The following is a 24,535-nucleotide window of genomic DNA, read 5'->3' as shown; positions in this document are numbered from 1 at the left end:
TTTCCTCTGGGTTACCTGGAAGCATGTGAGGACTCACTTTCCATTTCTCTTCCACTTAATTCCTCATCCCTTTACATGCTCAACTTTTCAAGTTTCCAGCCATTCTTCTTTCTCCTTGCCACTCTTAGAACCCAGACATTGTGGCATTGCAAAATGGCCTTGTAACTACCAAACTCAGGGGTGTATATTCAGCCACTGTTTCTACTTTGTTTATTCTCTTAAGGAAACCTGCTGCCTTCATTAATTCCTAGGTCCCTTCCAGAGAGCAGTAAAAAGAAAATTACATGGAGAGACCTTCATAAATACTGCCTTTGTTTCCCTATTCTCTGTCCCCTTCAGTATTATTTATTGCTTCTACTCCTTATTTTGGACCCTTGGACACACTGCCTCCCTCTTTAGCTCATGGTTGCCTTTACATACAGAGCCCTGCCCTCCGATCCTTTGGCCCTGTCACAGACCTTCGTGCTGTAGGGCTTATAAGGTTTTATTGAGGAAGCTAGTGGCTTTTCCCCATAGTCAGCCATCCGGAGCCATGTTTTTAACAATCTCTGAAATTAAAAATGTGCGAGAAGGTAACATTTGCAGGGAAAAGTAGCATCTTCAAAACAGGGAATGAAGTAATATGTTTTTAAATACCTGTTCTGCACCAAGCATTGTGCTGAGTAGCCTCGATCCCCACAACAACTGTGTGGATTGTATTTGTTTCAGGGATAAAATAACTTGCTCAGGGTCACACACACACACAATGAGTGAGTGACCAAATAGGAATCCGACGTCTCTCTTTGGTTTCAAAGCCTTTGCCTTTGCCACTGCATCACACTGCACCCCTGATCAGAGCTAGCTGTGTGACCTGTAGAGCGAAGTGTTCAGTGATGATTATTCTGCCGTTACCTGTATTCGGTGTTTTCAAATGGATTGTTTAGAAATACTGTGTGGGTCCAGACATTTTAGAACTTGAAGAACAGAAAAGAAAATAGGGAAAATTTGAGGGAGAGGCTAATCCTTTAAAGCAATAAACAGGATCTTGTAAACACTGGTACCGTACCGTAAATAGATCTGTAGTTATCCTTTTGAATAATGCTATCGGAAAAATGTTGTAGTTTAAACTTTGTACCTCAATCTTAGGATTTTAGGTTTGGGAAGGAATTTTAAGATTGTTGTCCATAAATGAGTTGTTACTCCTTTTAGAGCACAACTCTCCCACTTCCCCTTCTCATTAAGTTTCCATTTAGCCATTAGGTAGGAGCTTCAAAAGAGAAAAATCCAATCATGTATAATCTCCAGTTAATGGGCGTCTATTGAGCGACTAGGTCACCAGAAAGAATAATTACACAGTGCTTCTTTGTGCAGTAAACACAAAAATCAAAAGCTAATGCATTCCCAAGGCCAGATTGTTACTGGCTAACAGCATCCTCTTCAGGAGAAAGATTGGGGCACCCACCATGCTTGCTAGGGGTGACTACAAAACCATTCCAGAAAAACAAGGCTATCAAGGGAGGAAAGAGGAAGGCAGGGGGGCTTCCAAGCCTTTGCCACTTCTAATTGCTGATCCCTTGGGGTGGATTACTGAATAGCAGACATTCTAGTAAATGTTTTGTGTAATCATTGGAAACTTCATGGGTTTCTGGGATTTCTTACGTGTAAATAAAAGAGTAACAGTGATGACTGAGGTCGAGCCCTACTCTGACAATTTAGTCTATTTTCTAAGTACACGCAACCTTCATGAATAAAAAACTTTGTGCTTACTTTTGCCTAGCCACTAACTTTATTGATTTATGAAAGATTAGCACATTTCCATTGACCCAGAATAGCATGTGTTAAGCCACAAGCCAAGTAGTTCTTGGGTTTGTGTTGGTACACTCTAGTTTGGGTTTTCAAAATCATTTCTTGTAGTTATTTAGGGTTTATAAAACTCAGCATAATTCAAATAATCTGTTTTTCCCCCCTTAGAACACTTCAGTTATGGAAGATCAAAATGAAGATGAGTCCCCAAAGAAAAGTACTCTTTGGCAGGTAGGAATGACGGCGCACAGATAAGATAGCAGTTGACTTACTGTAGATGAGATGCTCCCTCAGTTAATGTCCTCAATGAAATTAAGAGCCAAGCATTTTTGTTTTCTTTTGTGCAGTCTTGCTAATTTCAAAATCTATCCTAATTTATTTATTTTTGCTTAGGGAATTGTCACTAGAAATAGTAAAGAATTTTGGAGTTTTCACAAAGATTCCAAAGTGGCTGTATCTTAAAATGTTCTGTGGCCACTGTCTAAGCCAAAGATGGATAGTAGTGGCATCATTTGCCACCAGAATGGCACCATGACACACACCAATGTATGCATTGATGGCTTTTGCTCCTGATCCTCACTCTTCTCTGCCATTTCCATTGGTTTGCTTTTTCCTTTTAAACTCAGTCTCCTGCTCTCCTGGCTCTATTTTAAGGTTCACCAGTTTTTTTTCCCAATCCCTCAGGGTTTTTTTTGTTTTGGGAGTGAGGAGCATGTAAAGTTTCATGATTTGATGTTTTCAGTAACCATCGTGGTACACATGGTTATTCCCTTCACAAAGACATGATTAAAAGCAAAACAAATCTCCATCAGAAGAGAATAATGTAAAAAAAAGTTCTCTGGGTTCATTTGATTTGAAACTAAAGAAGTAAATTAGTTAGCAAGAATAAAGTGCGCCCAACAGATTTAAGATGAAATGAAACAAAGCAAAACAATCCTAGGAAGAGCTTGCTGGGCTAAGCAGGTGGTTGGAAATAGAATGTTGAAAATGTGCTATAGAATAGTGTGGTGCACATGCCACTATTTTTTTTGAACAGTATATACAGGTTGGATTTTGTTCCCTCCTTTGCATTTATTATTTTGCAGTAGGATTCTCTTCATTTACTATTGATTTTTCAATTGGCAGTTGTTCTTAACAGTTTAGCTTTTAGTTTTTCTTTCATCTATCTACAAGTCAAGTAGTAAATAGTTATACAAATACTCGAGGGAGGTTAGACAGTTAGGAACTCTTGTGTAAATGAAATAATAACCCTTTTGTTTATCAAATGAGTTACTGGCTATGAAAATACTTTGTAAATTATAAAGCAGTACACAAATGCAAGTTAATGTCATTTAACGTGGTATGAAAACAATTATTTTGGCAAGTTATGAAGTTATTTATATGAAAAAAATATAGAATTAAAGGAAGAAGGAAAGCACGCATAGCTTTCATTCTCAAGATAAGGCACTTTTGGCATTTTGATGTATATCCTTTACTCTGTCTTGGTATGTTCCTCTTCTCACAAATTTTTGTGATCATAATGCTATGTAAATTTTAGATCTTGCCTTTTGTTCCTTAATATTGTTTCATAAGTGTGTTCTCTTGCTATTAAAATCTTTATAAACCTAGGTTTAATGGCTACATTATATGTAGATGCATTATAATTTGTTTTAAACAGTTATTTTTAATTTTTCTGTATTATATTGTTATGGATATTTTATGCTTAAAAGCAGCATAGATGCCCCTTATACTTGCCACAGCAAATAATTTTCACTTTTTTCCTGTTTTGAACTCTTATTTTTTGGGACTCTTAAATGTGTCTGACTATAAGTAAAATTAAAAAAAAAAAAAAAAAAATCCCTGTTCAATGCTGCCCCCTGGTGGTATCTGGTGTCAGTGAGCTTTCCCTTTCCCAAGTTACAAGGGAAGCAACATTACTAGACAGTGTGGGGATAAGATAATTTGGATGGAAGATAGATGACTTCTGACCGTATACCTCTAAATATGGACCTAAGAACTTACTTCATATATGAAATTTATAAGATTTTTTTGTCAGGGAAGACCAAAGACTCCTTGGGTATTTACAAAGAATGCCTTTCCCAGGGATAGGGTCAGTCTACTTTAGGGGATAATGAAAGTTCTTGGTTCTTTCTATGTAAGACTTCTGAGATAAGCTCCTGATGGAATTAATGGACATCTGTAATCCAGTTCTTCAGTTCTCAAAATTCTCTTGTATGTTATTCCTTCTGGTATCATACACAAGGAGGCTATCAGAAGAGTGATCGACAGATGGCTTGGCAAATGTTCAACAAAAGTATTGAGGTTATTTTGTTTTTAAACAGGGAAGTTACTGAGCCGCATAGCATTAGTAGTAGATGTGGCTTGAGTCTAGTGGTTCAGATTTTTTTTTTTTTTTTTTTTTGAGACAGAGTCTTACTCTGTTGCCCAGGCTAGAGTGAGTGCCGTGGCGTCAGCCTTGCTCACAGCAACCTCAAACTCCTGGGCTCAGGCGATCCTCCTGCCTCAGCCTCCCGAGTAGCTGGGACTACAGGCATGTGCCACCATGCCCGGCTAATTTTTTCTATATATATATTAGTTGGCCAATTAATTTCTTTCTATTGATAGTAGAGACGGGGTCTCATTCTTGCTCAGGCTGGTTTCGAACTCCTGACCTCGAGCAATCCGCCCTCCTCGGCCTCCCAGAGTGCTAGGATTACAGGCGTGAGCCACCGCGCCTGGCCTCAGATTATTTTTGATGCTGTTGTACAGATGCAGTGTATGTAGTTTCAATTAAAAAAGAAATCCTGATCTTATGCTAAGACATGTAGGTAGATTTGATGAGAAATGTATTGTTAGTATATGAGTCTGTAGGTTGTCCACAAACCACCTATGGAAGACGCGGAACTTTTCAGGTGTACGGGGTTTACCTTGGGTCACTTCCTGAGAAGGTGATCAAAAGAAGGAGGGAAGGTCTAAACTGCTTTGTCTGAAGCTTAGTAGCCAAGGGAGATAGTATAGAGGAGACTTAAACTGTTGGGTAAAATGAAGTTTTTTGGATTGAATTGCTTTCAGGTTGCAACACAACACTGCTGTTGTCTCTGTTATATAGACCAATGGTTCTCATTGTGTGGTCCCTGAAGTGTAGTCTCTGGACCAGCTGCATCAGTATCACCTGGGAACTTGTTAGAAATACAATTCTTGGGCTCTACTCCAGACCAATAAAATCAGAGCCTCTGGGATGGGACCCAGCAATCTGTGTGTTAACAAGCCCTCTTGTTATTCTGATGCTAGCTCAAGTGTGAAAACTGCTAGCATAGATATATAATAACCATTAGCATAGGGTATATAGTATTAACTTTTCTTTCTTTCTTTCTTTTTTTTTTTTTTTTTGAGACTGAGTCTCGCTTTGTTGCCCAGACTAGAGTGAGTGCCGTGGCGTCAATATATAGTATTAACTTTTAAATGAAGAAATAAAACAAACTTATTAATCAATCAGTTGCCACTTTGCCAATTTGAGCAATTCTTCTAATATGGTTATCTATAACATTAGTTATCTAGTAACAGCATGATTTTGGAAGAAGCATTGGAAAATGACGATTTAAGATGCCATTTAGCTTTACAAATAGCAGTAACTTTGGCATTTTTTGTAGTGACTAATTTGAGGACATGGCCCCTGAATACATTTTTAATTACTTCCTAAATGATTAATAAAGGAATGAGCTTGGCTTTAGGGTAAAACTGGCATTTTAAGATTAAATGTACAGGGTAAAAAATGATTCTAATGACATTAATTAAATTTCTTTCCCTTGTTAAACTAATTATTTTTTTGTTTTTCTAAAATAGATAAGTAATGGAACATCATCTGTGATCGTCTCCAGAAAGAGGCCATCAGAAGGAAACTATCAAAAAGAAAAAGACTTGTGTATTAAATATTTTGACCAGTGGTCTGAATCAGATCAAGTGGAATTTGTGGAGCATCTTATTTCACGAATGTGTCATTATCAGCATGGACATATTAACTCTTACCTGAAGCCCATGTTGCAGCGGGACTTTATTACCGCTTTACCAGGTAACTGTACTTGTGTTTTAGAAAGCCAAGCAGTGGAATAATGCCCAGCCTAAGGGTCTGGTGGGAACTGAGTAGACAATTTATGAAATGAATGAATGAGTACTGTGTGAGGCATTTCTTTGGGACACATCCTGTATGGGACTTGGAGGAGAATTATAATTTAGCATCTATCTATGAAATGTAGGCAGTTTCTTTGATTAATAGTGTTGATCATTGGTCAATACTATTGCTTCATTTAGTTTATTTAAAGAATTAATGATATGTTTTTATTTTGATGTAATCTGCATATAGCCATACTTTGCCTTTGTGTGTAATTAAAAAAATATATGACATTCTTTTTCCTTCAGTTTGTCTGCCTGGGATGTGTCCCAAAGTTTAGGATGTTCATTTGTATTTGAAATGACACTTATGGAATGGCAAAAATATACTGGGAAAACTGGTAGCTTGTCTCTTTACATTTTTCGAAAATTGTTTCTATATCCTCTCCTTCACCACCCTTCCTCCCCCCATCTGTCTCATACAAACACACACACACGCACATACACACACACACACACACACACACACCCTTCTCTGGTTAAGCTTACTTTGATTTTTTATAATAGACTTTATATTTTAGAGCAGTTTTAAGTTCAGAGCAAAATTGAATAGAAAGTACAGAAAATTCCCATATTTCTATATCCCCCTAATTCCCACACATGCACAGCCTGTCCCACTACCAGCACCCTACAGCAGAGCAATACATGTGTTATAATTCATGAATTATAGTATATTGACTCATCATTATTACCCCAAATCCATAGTTTATTTTAGCATTGACTCTTGGTGGTGTACATTTTATGGGTTTGGATAAATGTATAAATGACATGTGTCTTCAATAATAGTACCATATAGAATAGTTTCACTGTGTTCTGCCTATTCACCCCACCCTCCCCCAAATATTTTTTTATTGGCTCTATGTTATACCACTTTTTTTTTCCCCTAAAGAGATGGCGATGAGGGTTCTTTTGCTATGTTGCCCAGGCTGGCCTCAAACTCCTGAGCTCAAGCAATCCTCTTGCCTCAGCCTCCTGGGTAGCTGGGACTATAGGCGTGCGCCACCACACCTGGCTAATTTTTCTATTTTTTTTTTTTGTAGAGATGGGGTCTTGCTATGTTGCTTAGGCTGATCTTGAACACCTGACCTCAAGTGATCCTCTCGCCTCAGCCTGTTGAGTAGCTAGGATCACTCATGAGTTCTTTTCTGTCTCTGTCTCTCTGTCTTCTTTTTAAAAATTTCAACTTGAATTTGGCTAAGTAAGATAAACAGATTTCACTACTGAAGAGAATGCTGGCTAGAACATTTTCCTCTGATGTGATCAGTATGGTAGTTACAACCGCCATATCAGCGTAGGCCTAGAAATAGCCAGGGATGAGTCAGTGCCATTGCTACTACCCTACCTCTGGCAGAGCTACTGGATGGCCCCCAAGGGAGGAACCCCTCCCTTATCCTGTCTGTGATTTGCAGAACATCAGGACTCCATGTTCTAAGTACATCCTCAGCAAACAGGCCCTGGCTCAGGGCTCAGGCCTGAAACCTAGGGCTGCAAATTGACAGGCCAGCTTCTGATTTTTAATCCCTCATCTAAAACTTACAAAATTTTGACTCCACTGTTCTTTTTATGCTGACAAGTAGCACGACTTGCCCATTTCTTCCATTAGAATCTCTAGAAAATAAAAGTAAACACCCTGTCTAGAATCATGGTATTTAATTGCTGAACAGGATTTTAGCCATTAGTCCTATTTCTCATTGTATAGATTAGGAAGCCAAGGATCTGAGAAATTGGGTGAGATTCCCATGATCATATGTCTTGATTACCGTGGTGATGGTGTGGGTGATAGTGGGATTTGGTTCAAAAGTTAATGCGCAGGCTAAGGAAAATTCCTTAAATTGGCCCTAAGTATTGAATACATGGATTACAACCCACTTCAGTAATATTCATTTTTAATTATAAGAAAGAGGGAGAGAAAGGGACCAAGATGTGCTTTTGATTGTATAAGAGAGAGAAAGAATTATAGGTGAATGGAAGTAAAATGAGAGCACACATATATGTGCAGTGCTGGAACTCAGAGGAACCCTGTGTAATCAGGCTGCATCTCACACCAAGAAGAGACAGGATGTTTTTTGAGTTGACAGTTGTACTTGTTCCACATAAGTGCTTTTTACTAAATGCGCTTATGCCTCCATTTTTCTCAAGCAAATCTGTTTGTTGTTTGTTTTCTACCGTTCTGGTTTTATTTTCTTCCCTGTAATTTGCTTTTCATACGTTTTAGAGTGCCAGGGTACTCACCTTGTATTTGCAGAATAGCCACAAGGTGGCACTGTTGAAGTTCTCTTGATTTGTAGAATATACAGTTCAGAGGCAACGGCTTCTCTTGGGGAGTGTACAGTCTTGGAGAGGAGGCAGAACAGATGAACATGTGTTATGTATATAAATATGGTTAGTATAATTACATACAATTCAGTTTTCATTACAGTGAATTTTAAAGCATTGTCCATATCTCTGTTAAAGTAGAATTTTGTGGTATGGAATATTACATGAAATGAATGGACTATTGGCTAAGACATGGAAATATTTTTGTTAAAATGCTATTTGTTTTAACAAGATTTGATCTGAACATATATACATATGTCAGTATATATCATACATATGAATCTAATAGCTGGGCACAAGCTAGCCAAGTTGATTGTGTTAGTTAGTATCTAGTAGACTTGGATTAAGCCTGGCATGAGTACCTTAACACAGACCCTGCATTAAGAGCATTAGGGGAGGAATAGGTCCATGTCTGTGTTCATACTTAAATTTAATAATGTGTGGAACAATTTATGAATCACACTAGTTTGGTGTTTCACTTTTACTGTAGATCATCTTGAGTTTGAATTTTACTCTATTGAAATTGACAGTCAACTTAAGACTTCATTTGATTGTGCAAACCATTAGTTCTACAAAAAAATTGTCTATAGTTTTGGCTTTTTAGTGCTTATTGTGACTATTGTACCTGTCACTATGGGGAAAATGGAGAATGTTTGTGGTCTCTGGCTTCTTTTGGCTCAGTGGAAAAAGTGATAATTATGATACGCTTTTCAAAAAATCATGGTAAATGTTTAGTCTGCAGTGTCAATTTCTGCAGGCTAAGTTTGTGGTTTGTAAAAACTGTTGTTAACAGGAAAATTCATAGTATTTAAAGTAGAGGCAGATTGTACTTCAAAAAGGATGATAAGCATTGGTGTTCCATTTGGTGAGGTGTCTAAGCAATTAAGAATTTTGAAACACTGGCTTCTTGGCCATGGTTTATTCATTTGCCTTATGCCCTAGTAAGGATGATAAATCATTATGGACTGTAAATATGAGACTAAATCAAAGGTCTTGGGAGATGGTGAAGGAATCAGGGCATCACTAAGGCTTCAGGCCGCGCACAGGGCCAGAGACCCAGCGTGACAGTATGGGATGTTGCGTTGAGACAGGCCCTTGGTTTGAATCCCAGCCCCTACACTTCATAGCTATGTGATCCCAGTTTTTGGAGCCTCGGTTTCCTCGTATATCTGGGAATAATAATACTACATTGGATATTGTGAGGATTAAAGGTAATGGTTATAATGTGCCTGGCATCTAGTGGGTACTCTACCGATGGCAGCTTAAAAAAAAAAAAAAAGCCCAGAGGGGCAGGAAACACCTGCTTCTCCAGAGGTAGTAAGATTTATTGCTAGAAAGTTTTAATTATTCACCCACTAATTTCCGAATTGATTCATCCTGACATCATATAAGGTGTATGTGCCACTTTGTTGTTTTGTTTCCTGGATGTTGGGCTTTGTGACCTGGACTTCTTTTCACTTCATTTCTGTCTGAATCCTTAGGTTGGTGGTTTCCAAGTGAAAGGTGCCCATTGATTGACTGTTACTGTCAGGAATTGCATTGTTTTCTTTAAAAATGTTTCCAACTTCAGATTTTACAACTGGATCTGTGGCCAGGAAGGGGGAAGAAGGGACAGCAGTGGTGGGTGGGGAAGGAAGTTTCTTTGCAACTGCTCTTTGAAATGCATTTCTGAAATAATAATAGTTTCTGTAATTGTATGATCTAAGCAGCTGTGTTAAAACTAGCTGTAGTCAAGGGCATTGAACTGACATTTGAGTTTCATTTTGATATAGTGTTATTTACATATTGAGCTTTGAAATTTGTGCCTTTTAATTGTTTTAATTTATTATTGAAATTTTTCCAGACTTTCATCTGGTGCTTATAATTAGCAACAGCAGCACTTCTTCAGTAATGTGTGTGCCATATTATGGCCTCAATTTTCTGAGGCCATAATGTGTCCTCTTGTTGCCTTGGGAAGGTTGGTGGTGGTGGGAGATGGAGGAGTCTCAGCATGTTAGAGTAATGAGAACCAGACATAGGTACTTAAGAAAATGCCTAGTTTTAACAGCTCAAAGCACTTTTTAGCCCAGGCAAATGGACCACCTTATTTAGTAAACCAGAAAGTTATAAGGTCTGCATGGCTCCTAGGAGTGACTGCTCTAAGGTGCCTGAATAGAGATTGTGTGATTCCTATTATTCTTGAAACATTTAAGGGGATATTGGACTTATATCAAGAAAATAGAGTGGGCTTAGCTTTTTGCTAGAGAAGATGTGCAATATTTTCTCTGAAAAAAGTAACAAAGAAGAATATTGTGTATGTGTAGCCTCCTTGGCCATTGATATCAGCTAAGGGTATTTGAGGGAGAGAAGAGGAGAACAAAGACTGACATTTATTGAGTACTTGTTATGTATCTGGCTCTTTATGTATATCATCTTATTAACCTTCTTGACAAGGTTGGGAGATTCCTTCTATGTAAAATGAGGGTTATTGAGAGTGCCTATTTCGGTGGGTTCATTGTGCAAATTATATGAGGTAATCCATATATGGATAATCCGTTCCGTAACTATCATTCCTATGTTATGGAAGACGGAGATCTAAAAGGAAAACTGATTTGCTTAAGGTTGCACAACTAGCAGCTGACAACACTGACTCAGCCGAGATTATCTGACTTTACAGCCAGTGCGTCTTCTACAAGACTAAAATGTGTTGCTTCCTAGAAGGATGAAGTACATTTAAAGTATTAACCAAAGAAAATAAATCTAATCTCATAGATATGATTGAGATGTTGCTTAACTGGACTGATGGCATTTGAAAGAGGGAGAAATATACATTAGTAAGGGATTTACTTATACAAAAACTCATTGATAGCCTAGTTGTGAGCACTTGATTGGGGGGGAGTTGGGAACCAAACAGGACTGAGAAGGATGTCATTGCTATAAACCAGTAGTTCCCAACATGTCAGAATTATCTAGTGGCACTTCTTAAAAATACAAATTCCTGGTCCTCACTATCTGGGCATTCTGATTCAGTAGGTCAGGAGAAGTCATGGGGAATCTGTTTATATTGCTATTCTGAAAATCAGTAACCCTAAGCGATTCAGATACAACCACGCAGGCTCTACCACGTGATAGACCACACAATTAGGTAGAAGATTTGGGTGCTGCTTTCTCAGTTCAGACACAGATGACAGGGATGTTGCAGCTGTTAAGGACTGAAAAGGCAACTGTCTAATGCATTGTCTTGCTATTTGTTTTATCTCTCAGAGAGCAGAGGGCTCAAGAGGAAAATTGGTTTGGTGTGTGTTTATAATCAATTAAGAAGATTAGATTAATGATATGGAAGTAATATAAACCTTTAAGAGTGGCTATGTTCTAATACTAAGTGTAGAATCTAGAAAAGGAAGATAGATAAGTACCTCAGAATTAGAAAAATTAAAAGAAGAGCTAATAAGTCTATTAGCCCATGGCAAGAGGCTTTAAATGAAGATAGGATTAAAGAGGGCCGGAAGATTCTGCAGTTTGAAATTCTGATGAATAATTTGTCAATCCTAGTGATGGAGAGGCCTAAGTAGAACTACATGTGATTATACATGGATTTCCCTGATTTTATGTAAACAGAGGATGGAAGAAAGGGGCACATGATCATGGAGGTACACAGGAAGGTGGCCTGAACCCTTGAGAATGGTGCCAAGAAGACCAAACCCCAAATAATGTAAAATTGTCTAAAATGTTAAACAGTTTAAAATAAATAAAATAACCAACTATTTGGAGCAAGATTATAAAGAATGAAGGGATAGTGTGCTTAGAATAGATGATATAGTGACAATGGAAGGAAAAAACACATTTCATTCTCATTTAACCTGTTTTTTTCCCTCACTAAAAATAATGGCTTTAAAACAAGAAAGGATAGAAAAGTTGTAGTCAAGAAAGACATTATGGTGCTTAGGAACCATGTAGTTCCCGTAAATAAGTAGGCCTAAATATATTATATGCTAGGATGGTGACAAAACCTGTGGTTGTGATTTTCAGAATTGTGGAACATTGAGAAGTAATTGGGAACCAGTATGGAGAAGTACTGGCTGCAGTTGGGTCTTGTACAGCTTGTACTATTGCACATGGTAGTCCTGCATGATAGCACCCAGAGATGATTAATGAGCAGATTTCTTGGTTTTAAGAACTGGGGACGGTGTATATGGGGGCTCTACCTGTTAAATTCAATGTTGCACTCTAGCAGAATTCTCAGACGCATTTCAAAAGCTAAGCATCATCTGAAAAGATTGTGTATGGCTGTGTAAGCCTAGAAGAAGGTATACAGAATGTTAAAAGACATTATCTCTGGGATATGGGGATTAGAGATTTAAAATTTTTTGCTTATATACAATTTATAATGTTTTAAAATAGTGAATATGGATTGAATATGTTAAAAAGGGACCCAAAGCAGCTAGTGCCAACATGTAAAAAAAAATTGCAATACCAACTTTATGTAGTAAGCACCATTAAGAGATCGTGAAGAATAACTATACCAAATTCACCTCATTTCCTTTTTGGATAAGGTTATCAGACTAGTAGTTCAGAAATAATGATGTAAAGATGGTAGTGTCTTTATGGGGCAGTTTCTCCAAATGTCTCAGAGCACTAAACAGAGAGACATGGGCTGGGCAATAGTATACACAGGTGAATACAGAGCTGGTGATTCAGTGTAGGTACTGTGAATGTGAATGAATGTATACATCAGTGATTGCCTGGAGGGGAAAGGCTAGTGTCATAGGTGCTGTCCTTGGTTCTGACCCATTTAACCTGTTTGCCAACCACTTAGGATAAAAACTTAGTACATTAGTCCATCATGCACAGCTGGTGTGGAAAACATGCTCTTCTGGATGATGAAAATCAGAATTCTAGAGACTGAAATGGATGGGTCAAATAAAGCTTTGAAGGTGATTCATAGTAAGGATAAATGTAAACTCCTGCACAGAGCTGTCCCCTACCTTTCCAACTAGATATATAAATACAGAATTAAGGGGAAATGTTTTTTGGGGAGAGGCCTAGGATTTTATTTTAACTTATGGCCATCTTAAGAGTCTGCTGTGATGACTATTAGAGGAAGGCAATGCAGTACTGCATTAACTGTAATATAATGATGAATGCAAAAAAGGATAGTGGTCCTAGTGTAGTCTTCATTGTCAGACCATAGTTTGAGTATGAGATCTCGTCTAGAGTGGGAGAATTTATATATGAAGGGCCTTGAAACCATAATCAAAAGGGTAACAATAGTCCTTCTTAGAGTTAAAGAAAACCTTAGTTTGTAAAGCATTTTTAATGCATTGTCTCATTTTGATATTTTTAAAATAGGGCAAAGATTATTATCCCCGTTGTATAAAGATGAGGAAATTGAGGCTCTGAAAATTTGATGATTTACCTACACCCTGATCTTTTGATGCCAAGTTTAGTGCTACTATACTGCTTCTATTTGTTTTGAAAAAGAGAACAGATATTAACCTTGTAGAATGTTTTATGGTCTTCAGATCTTTTCATAAAACTGTTTAACTTGATTTTTGCAGATAGCATGAGAAAGGACAGTTATTACCAGTGAATATCATTTTATATGGTGGAAAATCAAGGCACAGGAATGTTACAGTTTTGTTTCAGTATTTGCTTCAGGTCATAGAGCTAGTAAGTGGTGAACCTGGGACTTGAAATTGGAATTTTCTGATTATATGTTGTGTGCTCTCTTCCCTACACAGAATAAGATGAGCTTTATTTTTTGTAGCTATAGAGGACATGACTAGACCCACAGGATGGGAGTTCACAGGTGGCAACAATGCTGACCATAGTGATCTTCTTCCCATTGTGAATGTCCGGCAGAGGCTGAATCTTGAGTGGTTGTCTTTGAGAGAACCTTTGCATTCTGTGAGAGGTTGAACCCAATAACCTCTAAGGTCTAGAATTTGTAGACATGTGCCTCCTGAATTTGAGGATTTTTACTATCCATTTAGGAACAGAAAATAGGATATCCGCAAAAAGAAGATGAAAAGCTTGACCCTCCCCCAAAAGAAAAACATCTAAGCACAACTGACTTTAACTCTGGGGTTGTAATTTAACTTTCCCTAAGTTTTTAAAGATAGATTTCCTTAGCTCTCAGGAATTCACAGAGGGTGTGGATTAATGAGATACAATTTGTTATGAGAGGCAGTGAATCAGAGGGGGATAATTAAAAACTTTAAAGCAAGACATCTGAGTTCTGGGCTTGGCTTTACCACTGAGTAGTGTAAAACCTTGAATGCTTTACCTATTTGTGCTTCATTTGTAAAATTTGGGGCATCATTACTTCATAGGGATTTTGTAAGAGTTATATAAAAGACAATGAAAATAACTCTTATTTTCATGTATCATAATATCATTATATTATGAATATCATAATATCTAACAAATACAGAACTGTCCAAGGTCAGATTTTACACAAAGAACAGTTGTTATCAATTTTTTTAATCATAAAAAGTCAGAGCCAAAAAAAGTGTATATGTTTATGTACTCGTGCATTTAATGTATCTGTAGAACTTTTGATATTACTTAGGTATTAAATATTTTACCTAGTTCAGGATTCCTTTATTCTTTTTATCTTTAAGGAAACGGATGGCTGGTACATTTCCATCTCCCTTCCCATTCCTTCATTCCCTTTTCTGTTTTGTAGAGCAAGGCTTAGATCACATAGCAGAAAACATTCTTTCCTACCTGGATGCCAGGTCTCTGTGTGCAGCAGAACTGGTATGTAAAGAATGGCAGCGAGTGATCTCAGAAGGAATGCTTTGGAAGAAGCTAATTGAACGAATGGTACGCACTGATCCTCTATGGAAGGGACTTTCAGAAAGAAGAGGGTGGTAAGTACTTGGGTTGCTTGTTCCCTTGAAAAAAGTTTCTTTGACACATGGTCACCATGATTAAAGGCATGAATAAAGGCAATTATACTTGCAAATGTGTTGGCGTCTCTTAAATAAGGGGGAAAATGAGTGGCCAAGAGTTAAAAAAAAAAAGTTAAAGCTGTTAGGATTTCCCCTTCTGAAATGTGAATTTGTTTATATTTATTAACTCTTAGGAAGTGTTGTATGGTTTGAATGAGTGATTTGGCTTTTCAAAGCTGTGTTTATGCTTTTTCCTTCACATTTTAATTAGGTGATGATACTCTCGCCAAAAAGATAGATAAGATGCAAGTATGAGAAAGTCAAGAAATGCCATTTTGCTATTTGTTACTGCTCTTGGTTGAGAATATGGGAGGTACAGCAACAGGATTCTTTAGGGAAAACCCATTAACTTAACTGCAGCTTTATGGCTCTATGCTGTATGGCCCAGTCAGCATAGAGAAAGACAGGGCTACAGATGGAAGTTAAGGGGGTGATGTCAGGGAGGGTTAGGGCTGTATTTTCTTTATGGGAGAAAGTTTGATGTGTACTAAGTTCAATTTTTCACAAAGCTGCATTAACACTTTTTATTAAACTCTATAGAATGAAAGGCTAGATTATTGTGTACCGGTACTCAGAAAAAAAACAAAACTTGTCTCTAACATGTAAGTTTCATGGTCAGAAATCCCACTTTTAAACTGTTCAAGCTCAATGCAAGTTAAAAGACATAAAAGATATATTTTTGTCAGTACCATGTTTGAATAAAATTCACCCTTTTATGTGCAAAAATGTAACATCTGTTTGTTTTTATTTGCCAGGGATCAGTACCTGTTTAAAAACAGACCCACAGATGGCCCTCCCAATTCATTTTATAGGTCATTATACCCAAAGATAATCCAGGATATAGAGGTAACTTTATGATTTATCTGTTTTATGGGCTCTTTGTGTCTTGTTCTCAACTTTTTATGTTGCCTTAGAGTTTTCTTTTGTTTTAAAATCATGGAACTAGCAATTTTTTTAAAAGTTGAGCTTTTGGAGTAAATGTATAATCAAAGGTATTCTGCAGGGCAGATAATGTCTTTTGCAAAAAAAATACCTAACTTTTCTCAAACATGAAATGCTTCTGCAAGGCTGCCAGTTAATTAAAACCTTAATCCAAAATCAACCTTTTATTCTAATTTGAGAAATTTTCCAAAATCCAAAGCCCAGTTTTTTTAGGTAAGCATAGTTTTACATTTTTAGCCATCTCTAGAGGACTGGAGAAGGCACATTTCCTACAGTTCCTACAGTTTCCTCTGTAAATTGCCCATAGTTTTTTCATAAAAACAACTCAGAAATCATACTAAGCAATAGTTAAGTGGATTTTATAGAGCAAATTATGCTCCTGGACCATTTTGGATTTGAGTGTAACTTCACCAGACCAGTAAAACTCTGTAAACTTGATGAGAAACATTGGAGATGTTTGATATTGTTCATGTGTTCTAATTAGTTTAGTTTTATTATTTAGCCTTTTTCCTTGAACCAGGAAAGACATGCACAGGCATTTCTCATTAACTCTTTCACATGTGTTCTTGGCAGGTCTTGGTTACTTCACTATTTCCTCCTTGGCAGAAAAGTTTAGCCTTTGCTAGGCAATGCAGTATCACCCATAAAGTTATACTCAGTTTCCCAAATGTGAAGTAATCCTCTCCCCCAGGTGACAGACATAAAAGTTATTGTGCCAAAATTCATTAATGGAGAAACATGTGCTTTTTTGGAGTCCTTCCCTCCCCACTTCAGGCAGATGTGAACTAATGGAATCATTCCATTAATGGTAAATCTGAATGTGACTGGAATATCATTATTCAAAACACAAACCCTGTCTTGAGTATTCTGCTCTCTAAAATGACCCATAAAGTAACCTTTTAGGGAGAGTTAATTAATTTAAAACTTCTGCCAGACAAATCATAAAGTTTAGGAATTAATTGATCCATTGGCAAAACTTACAAAACGTAGAATAACTTGCCCGTATAATGTTAGTAGCTATGATGTAGTGTTAACTTTAATCTTAGGTTAGGGTGTGTGTGTTTTAGGAGAGAGGGGGTATCTCTTACTCCTAGATAGTTGTACTAAGACATTACTTGTGTACACATCTTAGAAATGATATTACTCTCTGTTTTTTGGTTTTTTTTGGCCCTTGGAGGGAATTCAGCTATTTACAAAGTATCTATAGATATCTTGACTAATTTTATGAAGTCATTTATTTTGAGGGCAGTGTTTAAAGCTAATCATGGATAAATAGGAACTCTGGAAGAACTGTGGAAGAACTTTGGAAGTTCTGGAAGAACTTTGATCAAGTTGAAGATTTGGTGACTTAGGTTATTTATTCTAATCCTCATGACTACTGTTATAATCGGCAGTATCAACTCGGTATTCTGTGGCGTGGCAATATGTGACACCACCTACCGTAACCATTTCCTTAGGCTGAAATGATATGTTAAAGTTAGCAGAGGAGGCAGATGTGAGGGGAAACAAAACTATGGGGGAAAATCATGTTTGACACAAAACCTCTACATCATGGTGGTCTAACCAGTGGTTCTTAAAGCGTGGTTTGGGAAAACCCACTGGTTGGCCACAAGAGTCTCCTCCAGATTTTTGTGGGCTAGATCTCCTAGTGTAAGGGATGATGTTTTCATTAAATACTTTGGTATGTTCACTACTGGTAATAATGATAAAAATAATGTGTCACTAACTGCATTTACTTGTGCCAGATACTTTGTTAAGCACTTTATAATACATTTTCTCATTTAACATTCTGGGCAAAATTTGAAAGGTGAGCCAAGTCCTTATTTAAAGTTGAGGAAACTGAGTCTTAAAAAGGTTAAACTTCTTGCTCAAGATCACACAGCTAGTGTGTAATGAAGTTTGTGATCAACCTTATACTCTTCTGCCCTGAATACATTTTTCTTTATAAAACAGATCATTGGTACCACATCAAAATAGAATTCTTTACTTCTGTTAGGGGAGTATGTTTTATTCTGTCCAGGGTAGACATACCTGTAAAGAGTTCTTTTAGTGATCCATGGATCAAATGAGAGCCTCTCATAAGCTTGGCTGTGCTCATATGGCTGGCATGAAACCCTCATAAGCAGAATATAGTAATTTTAAGTATCTTTTTTTGAGCCCTTATGTTATATCATGAACTATGTTGGGTGATTTACATAGACTATTGCATTTAATTTATACAACAAGGTACATATTATTATTCCTATTTGTAATAAGGGTAAACTGAGACTAAAAGGAGTTTTAGAACTTGCTGCACATTTCAGAAGAAGAGATGGGATGGGATTTTAACTGAGGTCTGTGTAGCTCTAGGCTTAAAGTTGTTTGTCATTTTCCAAGTGGAAAATTAAAGAAGTGAGGAAGAAAGGCATGTTTTATGCCTGCAGAATTTCAAGGTGGTCTTCTTTCTCTAGTTGGTGAATACTCAGTGTCCTTGATTACTAGTTGAAAAAATATATATAAGTTTAGTTACAGGAAAGGTAGTGCTTTATAAAAGATTTTAAACACATTGCCAAAAGATAAATTATACCCATAATGTCAAGTGGATGTTTATGTCTCCCTCCCTCCCCATTTGTCCACACATAGCTTCAGAATCTCTTGTGTTTTTTCCCTTATACTTTGCAAGGTTGCCGGTTCACAACCTTTTTCTTTTTTCCTTCTTTTTCTACTTTGACAGTGTGGCTCAACATGCTTGCTCCTATAATCCATCTATTCCCAGATTTGACTCTGATGAACAGAGAGGAAATGTTCTTCTCTGAACTTGGTCTACTATATTGACCCGCCAGAAATTGGCTCCATTTTAAGGAAAAAGTAGAGAACCTGGTATAGTGTGGCCAGCTCCTATTATTCAGAAAATGAGGGTGTGAGAAAGGCAGTTTGGGAAGAATAAGTATGCATTCTTAGCTTCTTGCAAAGGTTCATCTCTCCTGGTGTTCTTGCCTCACATACAGGGGGTTTACAGGGCCTCTGAATTAAGGAGATATTTCTGGAAAACCTGAGGCTTACTCCTAAAAGAAGCAGCCATATTGTCCTTTGCTATCTAGAGTCTTAGTTGTTGTTGTTATTGTTATTAATGGTGGGCTTTCGGCTAGGTACTTTGCCACTGTGATTTAATCCTCAAATTGTCAAAGCTGAGATCCTTACTCCAAAGCCCATGCTCTTTCCATTCTACCATGCCACCAGGTATCCAAGAGAGGTGTTATAACAGACGTAGTCACTGAGTTCTGATGTTTTAAACTTGGATTTTTCTTTTTGCCATTTCAGAATAGCAACAAATTCCTTCATGTAATATACCTTTTTCTTCTCTTTATTCACTTCATGGAAGCCTTTGAAGTGTTCTTGGACAGACCACTGGGAGAAGGGATGGTGTGTTGTATTGCACCTTTTAATAAGCCATATTTTATTCAGGGAAAGTGGGGAGCTTTTTTGTGGTTTGCAAACTTGATATTAACATTGTCCTGACCAGAAAATGTCGAAACTTGCCCACCACCCAGTTGTGTTTAAGCTTCTAAAAATAATGTTATTCCTCCATACTCAGACATCTGTTTTTACTCTATTGCCAATTTAAATGCCTCTGTATACTCTGTGTATCATGGCTACTTTCCCAGTGTTTTGAAAACTTGCACAGAATAAGGTAAGGGGATTTTACAAGTTCTCAAAACATGAAATATTCCTCTACGGTAGCCATACCACATGATGGCTAAGTGAAATGGTAGGTATCCACATATGTAAAGAGGTGCACCTGTGTATGAACTGTATTCCTGCTGCTGCCATTAAGGTAACAGCTGAATTCCATTTGAAGGCTGGGCCCCTTCCTGGGAATGGTTAAGGAAAGCTCGGCTTATTGGCATTAAATATCAGCCTAGACTGAAACAACAATTCCTGACAGTTTGGCTAGAAGATTTTGTTGTTGTTGTTCACACCCCACTATTTTTGGTCAGTGTTCTCAAGGACTGAGGAAGAACATAACTGCTACCATTTGCTGGCACTATGATGAGAATTTTATATATGTAATCTCATTTGAACCTTATAGTAGTTATGAGAGAGTAGATATTGCCATTTTTTGCAGAGGAGGAAACTGCTGCTCAGATGGTGAAAGTCATTTGCCAAAGCTGCTACTTGACCTTAGTATTTTCTACCACAGTGGGCTGCCTGCCAGTTTTAAAGGTCTAGTTTTCTAGTTTTTCTAAAAAAGACCCGGCTTATAAGCATTTAAGTAAGAGTCGAGGTTGTCAGACATGGGAGTAGTTTCTTAGGCAGGCATAGTCAGCAGAAGTGCTGCTTTCTTGTGTGGGTGGCCTTGGGAATTGGGAACAGTGCAGTCTCAGGAATTACCCAGGGTTGGTGTGCAGCAAAGCCAACGACTCACTGATCTGGTTCTCATGCTTTTCAGAACAAGCTACACTTGTCTTGGGATTCAGAAAACTAATGATTTTTAAAACCACTCTAAGTGGGGACTTCCTAAAATGGCACATCAAGAATTGTTTGGCATACTTTTTCTTTTAAAATTCAGAAACGTATTTGAGAGAATTAGACTTTTTATAAGTGTAAAGAAGCCAAGCCATTTGCTGACTTTCATTTGACTTAGAATGAGAGTGTGGTATCTGTTAAATAGCAGAGCTGATACACTGTCCTCTAGCTCTTGTTTGAAGGTCAATGTCAGGTGTTGTTCTCTGTCCAGACATCTCAGAGGACTGATGTTTCACAGGCTGACCCTGCAGCCTGACTCCAGCTCCTCTCTGTTGTTTTCTCTGCTCTTGTCTTCAGGACTTTAGGTATAGTAAAAGATGGTAACCAAGTCACCCAGTTCTGGAAAACATATTAGAGTAGTAGGAGTGTATGTGGGAAATTCTTTTTGGTATGGGGATTTCCCCCACCTCCCTTCTTTTTAGGTTAAAAAAGAAATCCCCCTCCCACCCCCAAAATTCCCATGTGATAGTAAATGTGCTTTTTCTTTTCATTAAAGTACATGGAATAACAAAGCTACTTACTGATTCAGTAGCATTATAAAGCAGTTGTATATGTTTTAAACCTAGGAACAGCCATGTGAATTTTTTTTGTAAGACAGATTGTTTTTTTTTGAGACTCTGTTGCCCAGGCTAGACTGCTGTGGTATCAGCCTGGCTCACAGCAACCTCAAACTCTTGGGCTAGAGTGATTCTCCTGCCTCAGACTTCCAAGGATCTGGGACTACAGGTACACACTGCCACCCCTGGCTAATTTTTTCTATTTTTAGTGGAGACGGGGTGTCGCTTTCACTCAGGCTGGCCTTAAACTCCTGACCTCAAGCAGTCCTCCCACCTCAGCCTCCCAGAGTGTTAGGATTACAGGCGTGAGCCACCACGCCTGACTGCTATATGATTTTAAAAATAACAGCTGATATATATGTAAGTCATGAGGTATATTAATCTTTGTCATACTTTAGGTTCATATGAAGTCATGTATTCTGCAGCAGCTCTGTGGGCCTCCAGAGGATATAGCCTGAGTGTTGGTAACTACTGCCAAGAGTTACTGGCCACGAATTAGACTTGTTACCAGTACATGTGCCTTCTAAGTCAGCATTTTCCTGGAATGCTTAGCATGTTGAGGTGGCTCAGTCACTATCTGAAAATACATTGTTTCTCTAAATTATCTGAAGCATTGGGTTCAGTTTAAGAAATGCATTATATTCTTGACCCCCTTTTAAAAAGTTGCTTATTCTGATAGATCTGTTGTCTCCTTTCATAGAGGTAGCAGAGGTGGGGTGAATTAATCTTTTTGGTTTAGCAATGTGGTCTTACATGTTTGACATTTTACCAAGTTACTAGACACGATGACCCAGAATAGGAAGTACCGTCTTGGTAGCAGAATGGCAGGTGAACATTTCTTCTCTCCTGGCATCTCCATGGCATCTCCTTGTATCCCTTTGGTGTTGGAAGTATTCCATCCTGCCCCTCTCTCACAGATGTGTATGGAAGCTCTGTCATATTTCCAAGACCCTTGCTAAGCACTGGGGCCATAAAATGATGGTAACATTTCCTTTAAAGTATATCTCCAACCCTCCATTTCTTTTTCTATAAAATATGGACAGTAATTCCTGCTACAGAGTTATGATAAATAAATTAGCTACAAAATATATAAGGTGCATAGCATAGTGTTAGGAAAGATTAGTGCCTGGCATGGTAGCATTCAATAAATTTTAACATTTTACAGTACAGTGTACAGAAGCATACTGCCTTCGAAATAAGAGGAAATATGGTTTGTTAGATGTAAGCTGAGCCAGTAATTAAGTGCTTATTGTAAATAAAGATGAGATTTATCTCCTTCTTCAACAAAGGAAGTAATTAAACTTTTAGCTGCTCAGAGATAATTTTGAACCGAAGTGTAAGCAGTTATTGTAGTCCCTATTGTCCCCTAATTTCAAGGATCGGGAATTCAGACTTTCGTTGCTCTTAGTAGAGACATCCATCGTATCTTTTGATCCTGAAAAATCCCTCATATCTTCTACCAGAGATTTGGTCTTAGTGCTCTGCGCATGACCCACTTCCTCATTAAACTTGGCCCAGTGGTATCAGGCCATAGTGCTCTTTATCTCAAGTCCTGCAGCACTTAACAGGTTTTTTTGTTTTGTTTTATTTTTTACTCATTTGGTACTTATATTTTATCTGGAATTATTTCTGATCTTCTTATGTTCTGGGTGCACTACCTGAAGAGCTAGGACCATCCTTCTTATAGGCATTGAATGTCTTAGTAGCAAGAGCATGGGCTCGGAGTCAGAAAGAACTAGATGTAATTTCCAGTAGGTTCAAGTACTGGTTTTGTGGCTGTATGCAAATTAAACTGTTTCCTTGTTTGTAAAAGGGAGATAATAAGGATTTCCTTCCACGGTTATTGCATGGGTCATTTAACCAAATAAACTTAGAGTATATCTAGTTACAGATACTGGAGTGCTGCCGCCCTGAATGCATAGCTTCCTGTTGATGTTTGTGTCCCCAGTGCCTAGCACAGTACCTGGGCTATATTAACAGCTCAGTGAACGTTGCATGCATGATGAAAGAATAAGAATCTAGGGCTTAAATGTACCGCTCTCACTCTGAAGAAATTTCAGTCTGGTGGGAGATTAAAAGTAACAAACAAAATTCTTTCTATGTAGTTGGCATAGTAGTTGCTCAATATCTTTCCTTAGTGATCAAGACAATACTTTGTTTGGATATGTAGATTGTCAATATATGCTTATTAATGGTGATGGCAGTCTTTTGCCAAATATTTTAATTGGCATTAGGGAGCAACACAATGAGTTATTATTTATTTGTGTGTTTTGGGTATAAATGGCATTCCTTAAACATATTGAATTCTGTCTAGGCCATTTTTTCCCCCAAACCCAACCCAAAACTCATAGGAAATCCTGTGGTATTTGCCAGACGGGCAGGGAAAGTTTGAGAAAAAACATTGTTGGGCTAATGTTTTACTTGGAAAAGAGCATGATTCCTATTCACAGACATTTATGCAAACCAAGATTGGGGTATCAGTGGTATGCTGTTTCTGGAAGCAATGCCAAAGTCTGAAGCGTAATAGAACAGTTGATTCATAAAAACTCATCTCTTGTCTCCTTTTTCCCATAGACTATAGAATCTAACTGGCGGTGTGGACGACACAACTTGCAGAGGATTCAGTGCCGGTCTGAAAATAGTAAAGGTGTCTACTGTTTACAGTATGATGATGAAAAGATTATCAGCGGCCTACGAGATAATTCTATTAAGGTGAATGACAATTTTGTATGTATTATTTTTAGAATCATGGTAATGTGTTAGACACTAGTTATGACAATCTTTCCATTTACTTCAGATTGGTTTTTATCTCTTCCACTCAATCTTGGCAGTGTGGTTCTACAGAACTAGAGCCAGAGCATTTCCCTGTAGCCAATACAAGACCTGGATTGTCTCACTTCTTATCTGCCTCTAAGCACATTCACATTCTATATTTTGTGTTAGGTGTAAATAGAAAGTATCATAGTATCACAGGGCTCTTGATTACTTTGCTTGCTCGTGAGAGGGTTGCTAGTTTGCCTGTAAATCAAAGTCATTACCTTTTATGGTTTCTGAGATAATAATAATAATAATAATACAAGATAATAATATAAGAGAATGATAGAGTAATTTATATTGTTTTCATTCACTTTTCAGTAGTAGATAAACTGGATGATGTCTCTCTGTTTAAATCTGATCTAACAGATTTTATTTTATATTATTTGTAGTTTATTTCCTTATATTTAAGAAAACATTGAATTCTGTTATAATTTACATACAAAGAAGTTCACACTTTTTGGGTGTAAAATTCCATGAATTTTGACAAACACACAAAAGTATGTAACTGAAACAATCAAGATACAGAACAGTTCT

The 24,535-nt window shown here is 37.5% G+C and overlaps 1 protein-coding gene across 7 annotated transcripts in view; it reads left to right on the top strand.

The window, feature by feature from the left end:
* Positions 1 to 24,535, top strand: part of FBXW11 (F-box and WD repeat domain containing 11) — a 130,894-nt gene that overhangs the window by 76,658 nt on the left and 29,701 nt on the right. For 4 of the 7 annotated variants that reach the window (XM_012765485.3, XM_012765483.3, XM_012765486.2 and 1 more), the window contains 5 exons: positions 1,951 to 2,013; positions 5,605 to 5,830; positions 14,912 to 15,098; positions 15,935 to 16,025; positions 23,759 to 23,896. In XM_012765485.3, the coding sequence (XP_012620939.1) occupies positions 1,951 to 2,013; positions 5,605 to 5,830; positions 14,912 to 15,098; positions 15,935 to 16,025; positions 23,759 to 23,896 (705 nt within the window). The remainder of the gene's footprint in view (positions 1 to 1,950; positions 2,014 to 5,604; positions 5,831 to 14,911; positions 15,099 to 15,934; positions 16,026 to 23,758; positions 23,897 to 24,535) is intronic. The other 3 variants (XM_012765487.3, XM_012765488.3, XM_075996287.1) reach the window with 1 other exon arrangement.

The sequence above is a fragment of the Microcebus murinus genome, chromosome 21 (genome assembly GCF_040939455.1).
Source record: "Microcebus murinus isolate Inina chromosome 21, M.murinus_Inina_mat1.0, whole genome shotgun sequence".
Taxonomy (NCBI): Eukaryota; Metazoa; Chordata; class Mammalia; order Primates; family Cheirogaleidae; genus Microcebus; species Microcebus murinus.
The sequence above is the reverse complement of the archived record's forward strand: the minus strand, read 5'-3'. Positions and strand labels throughout refer to the sequence as shown.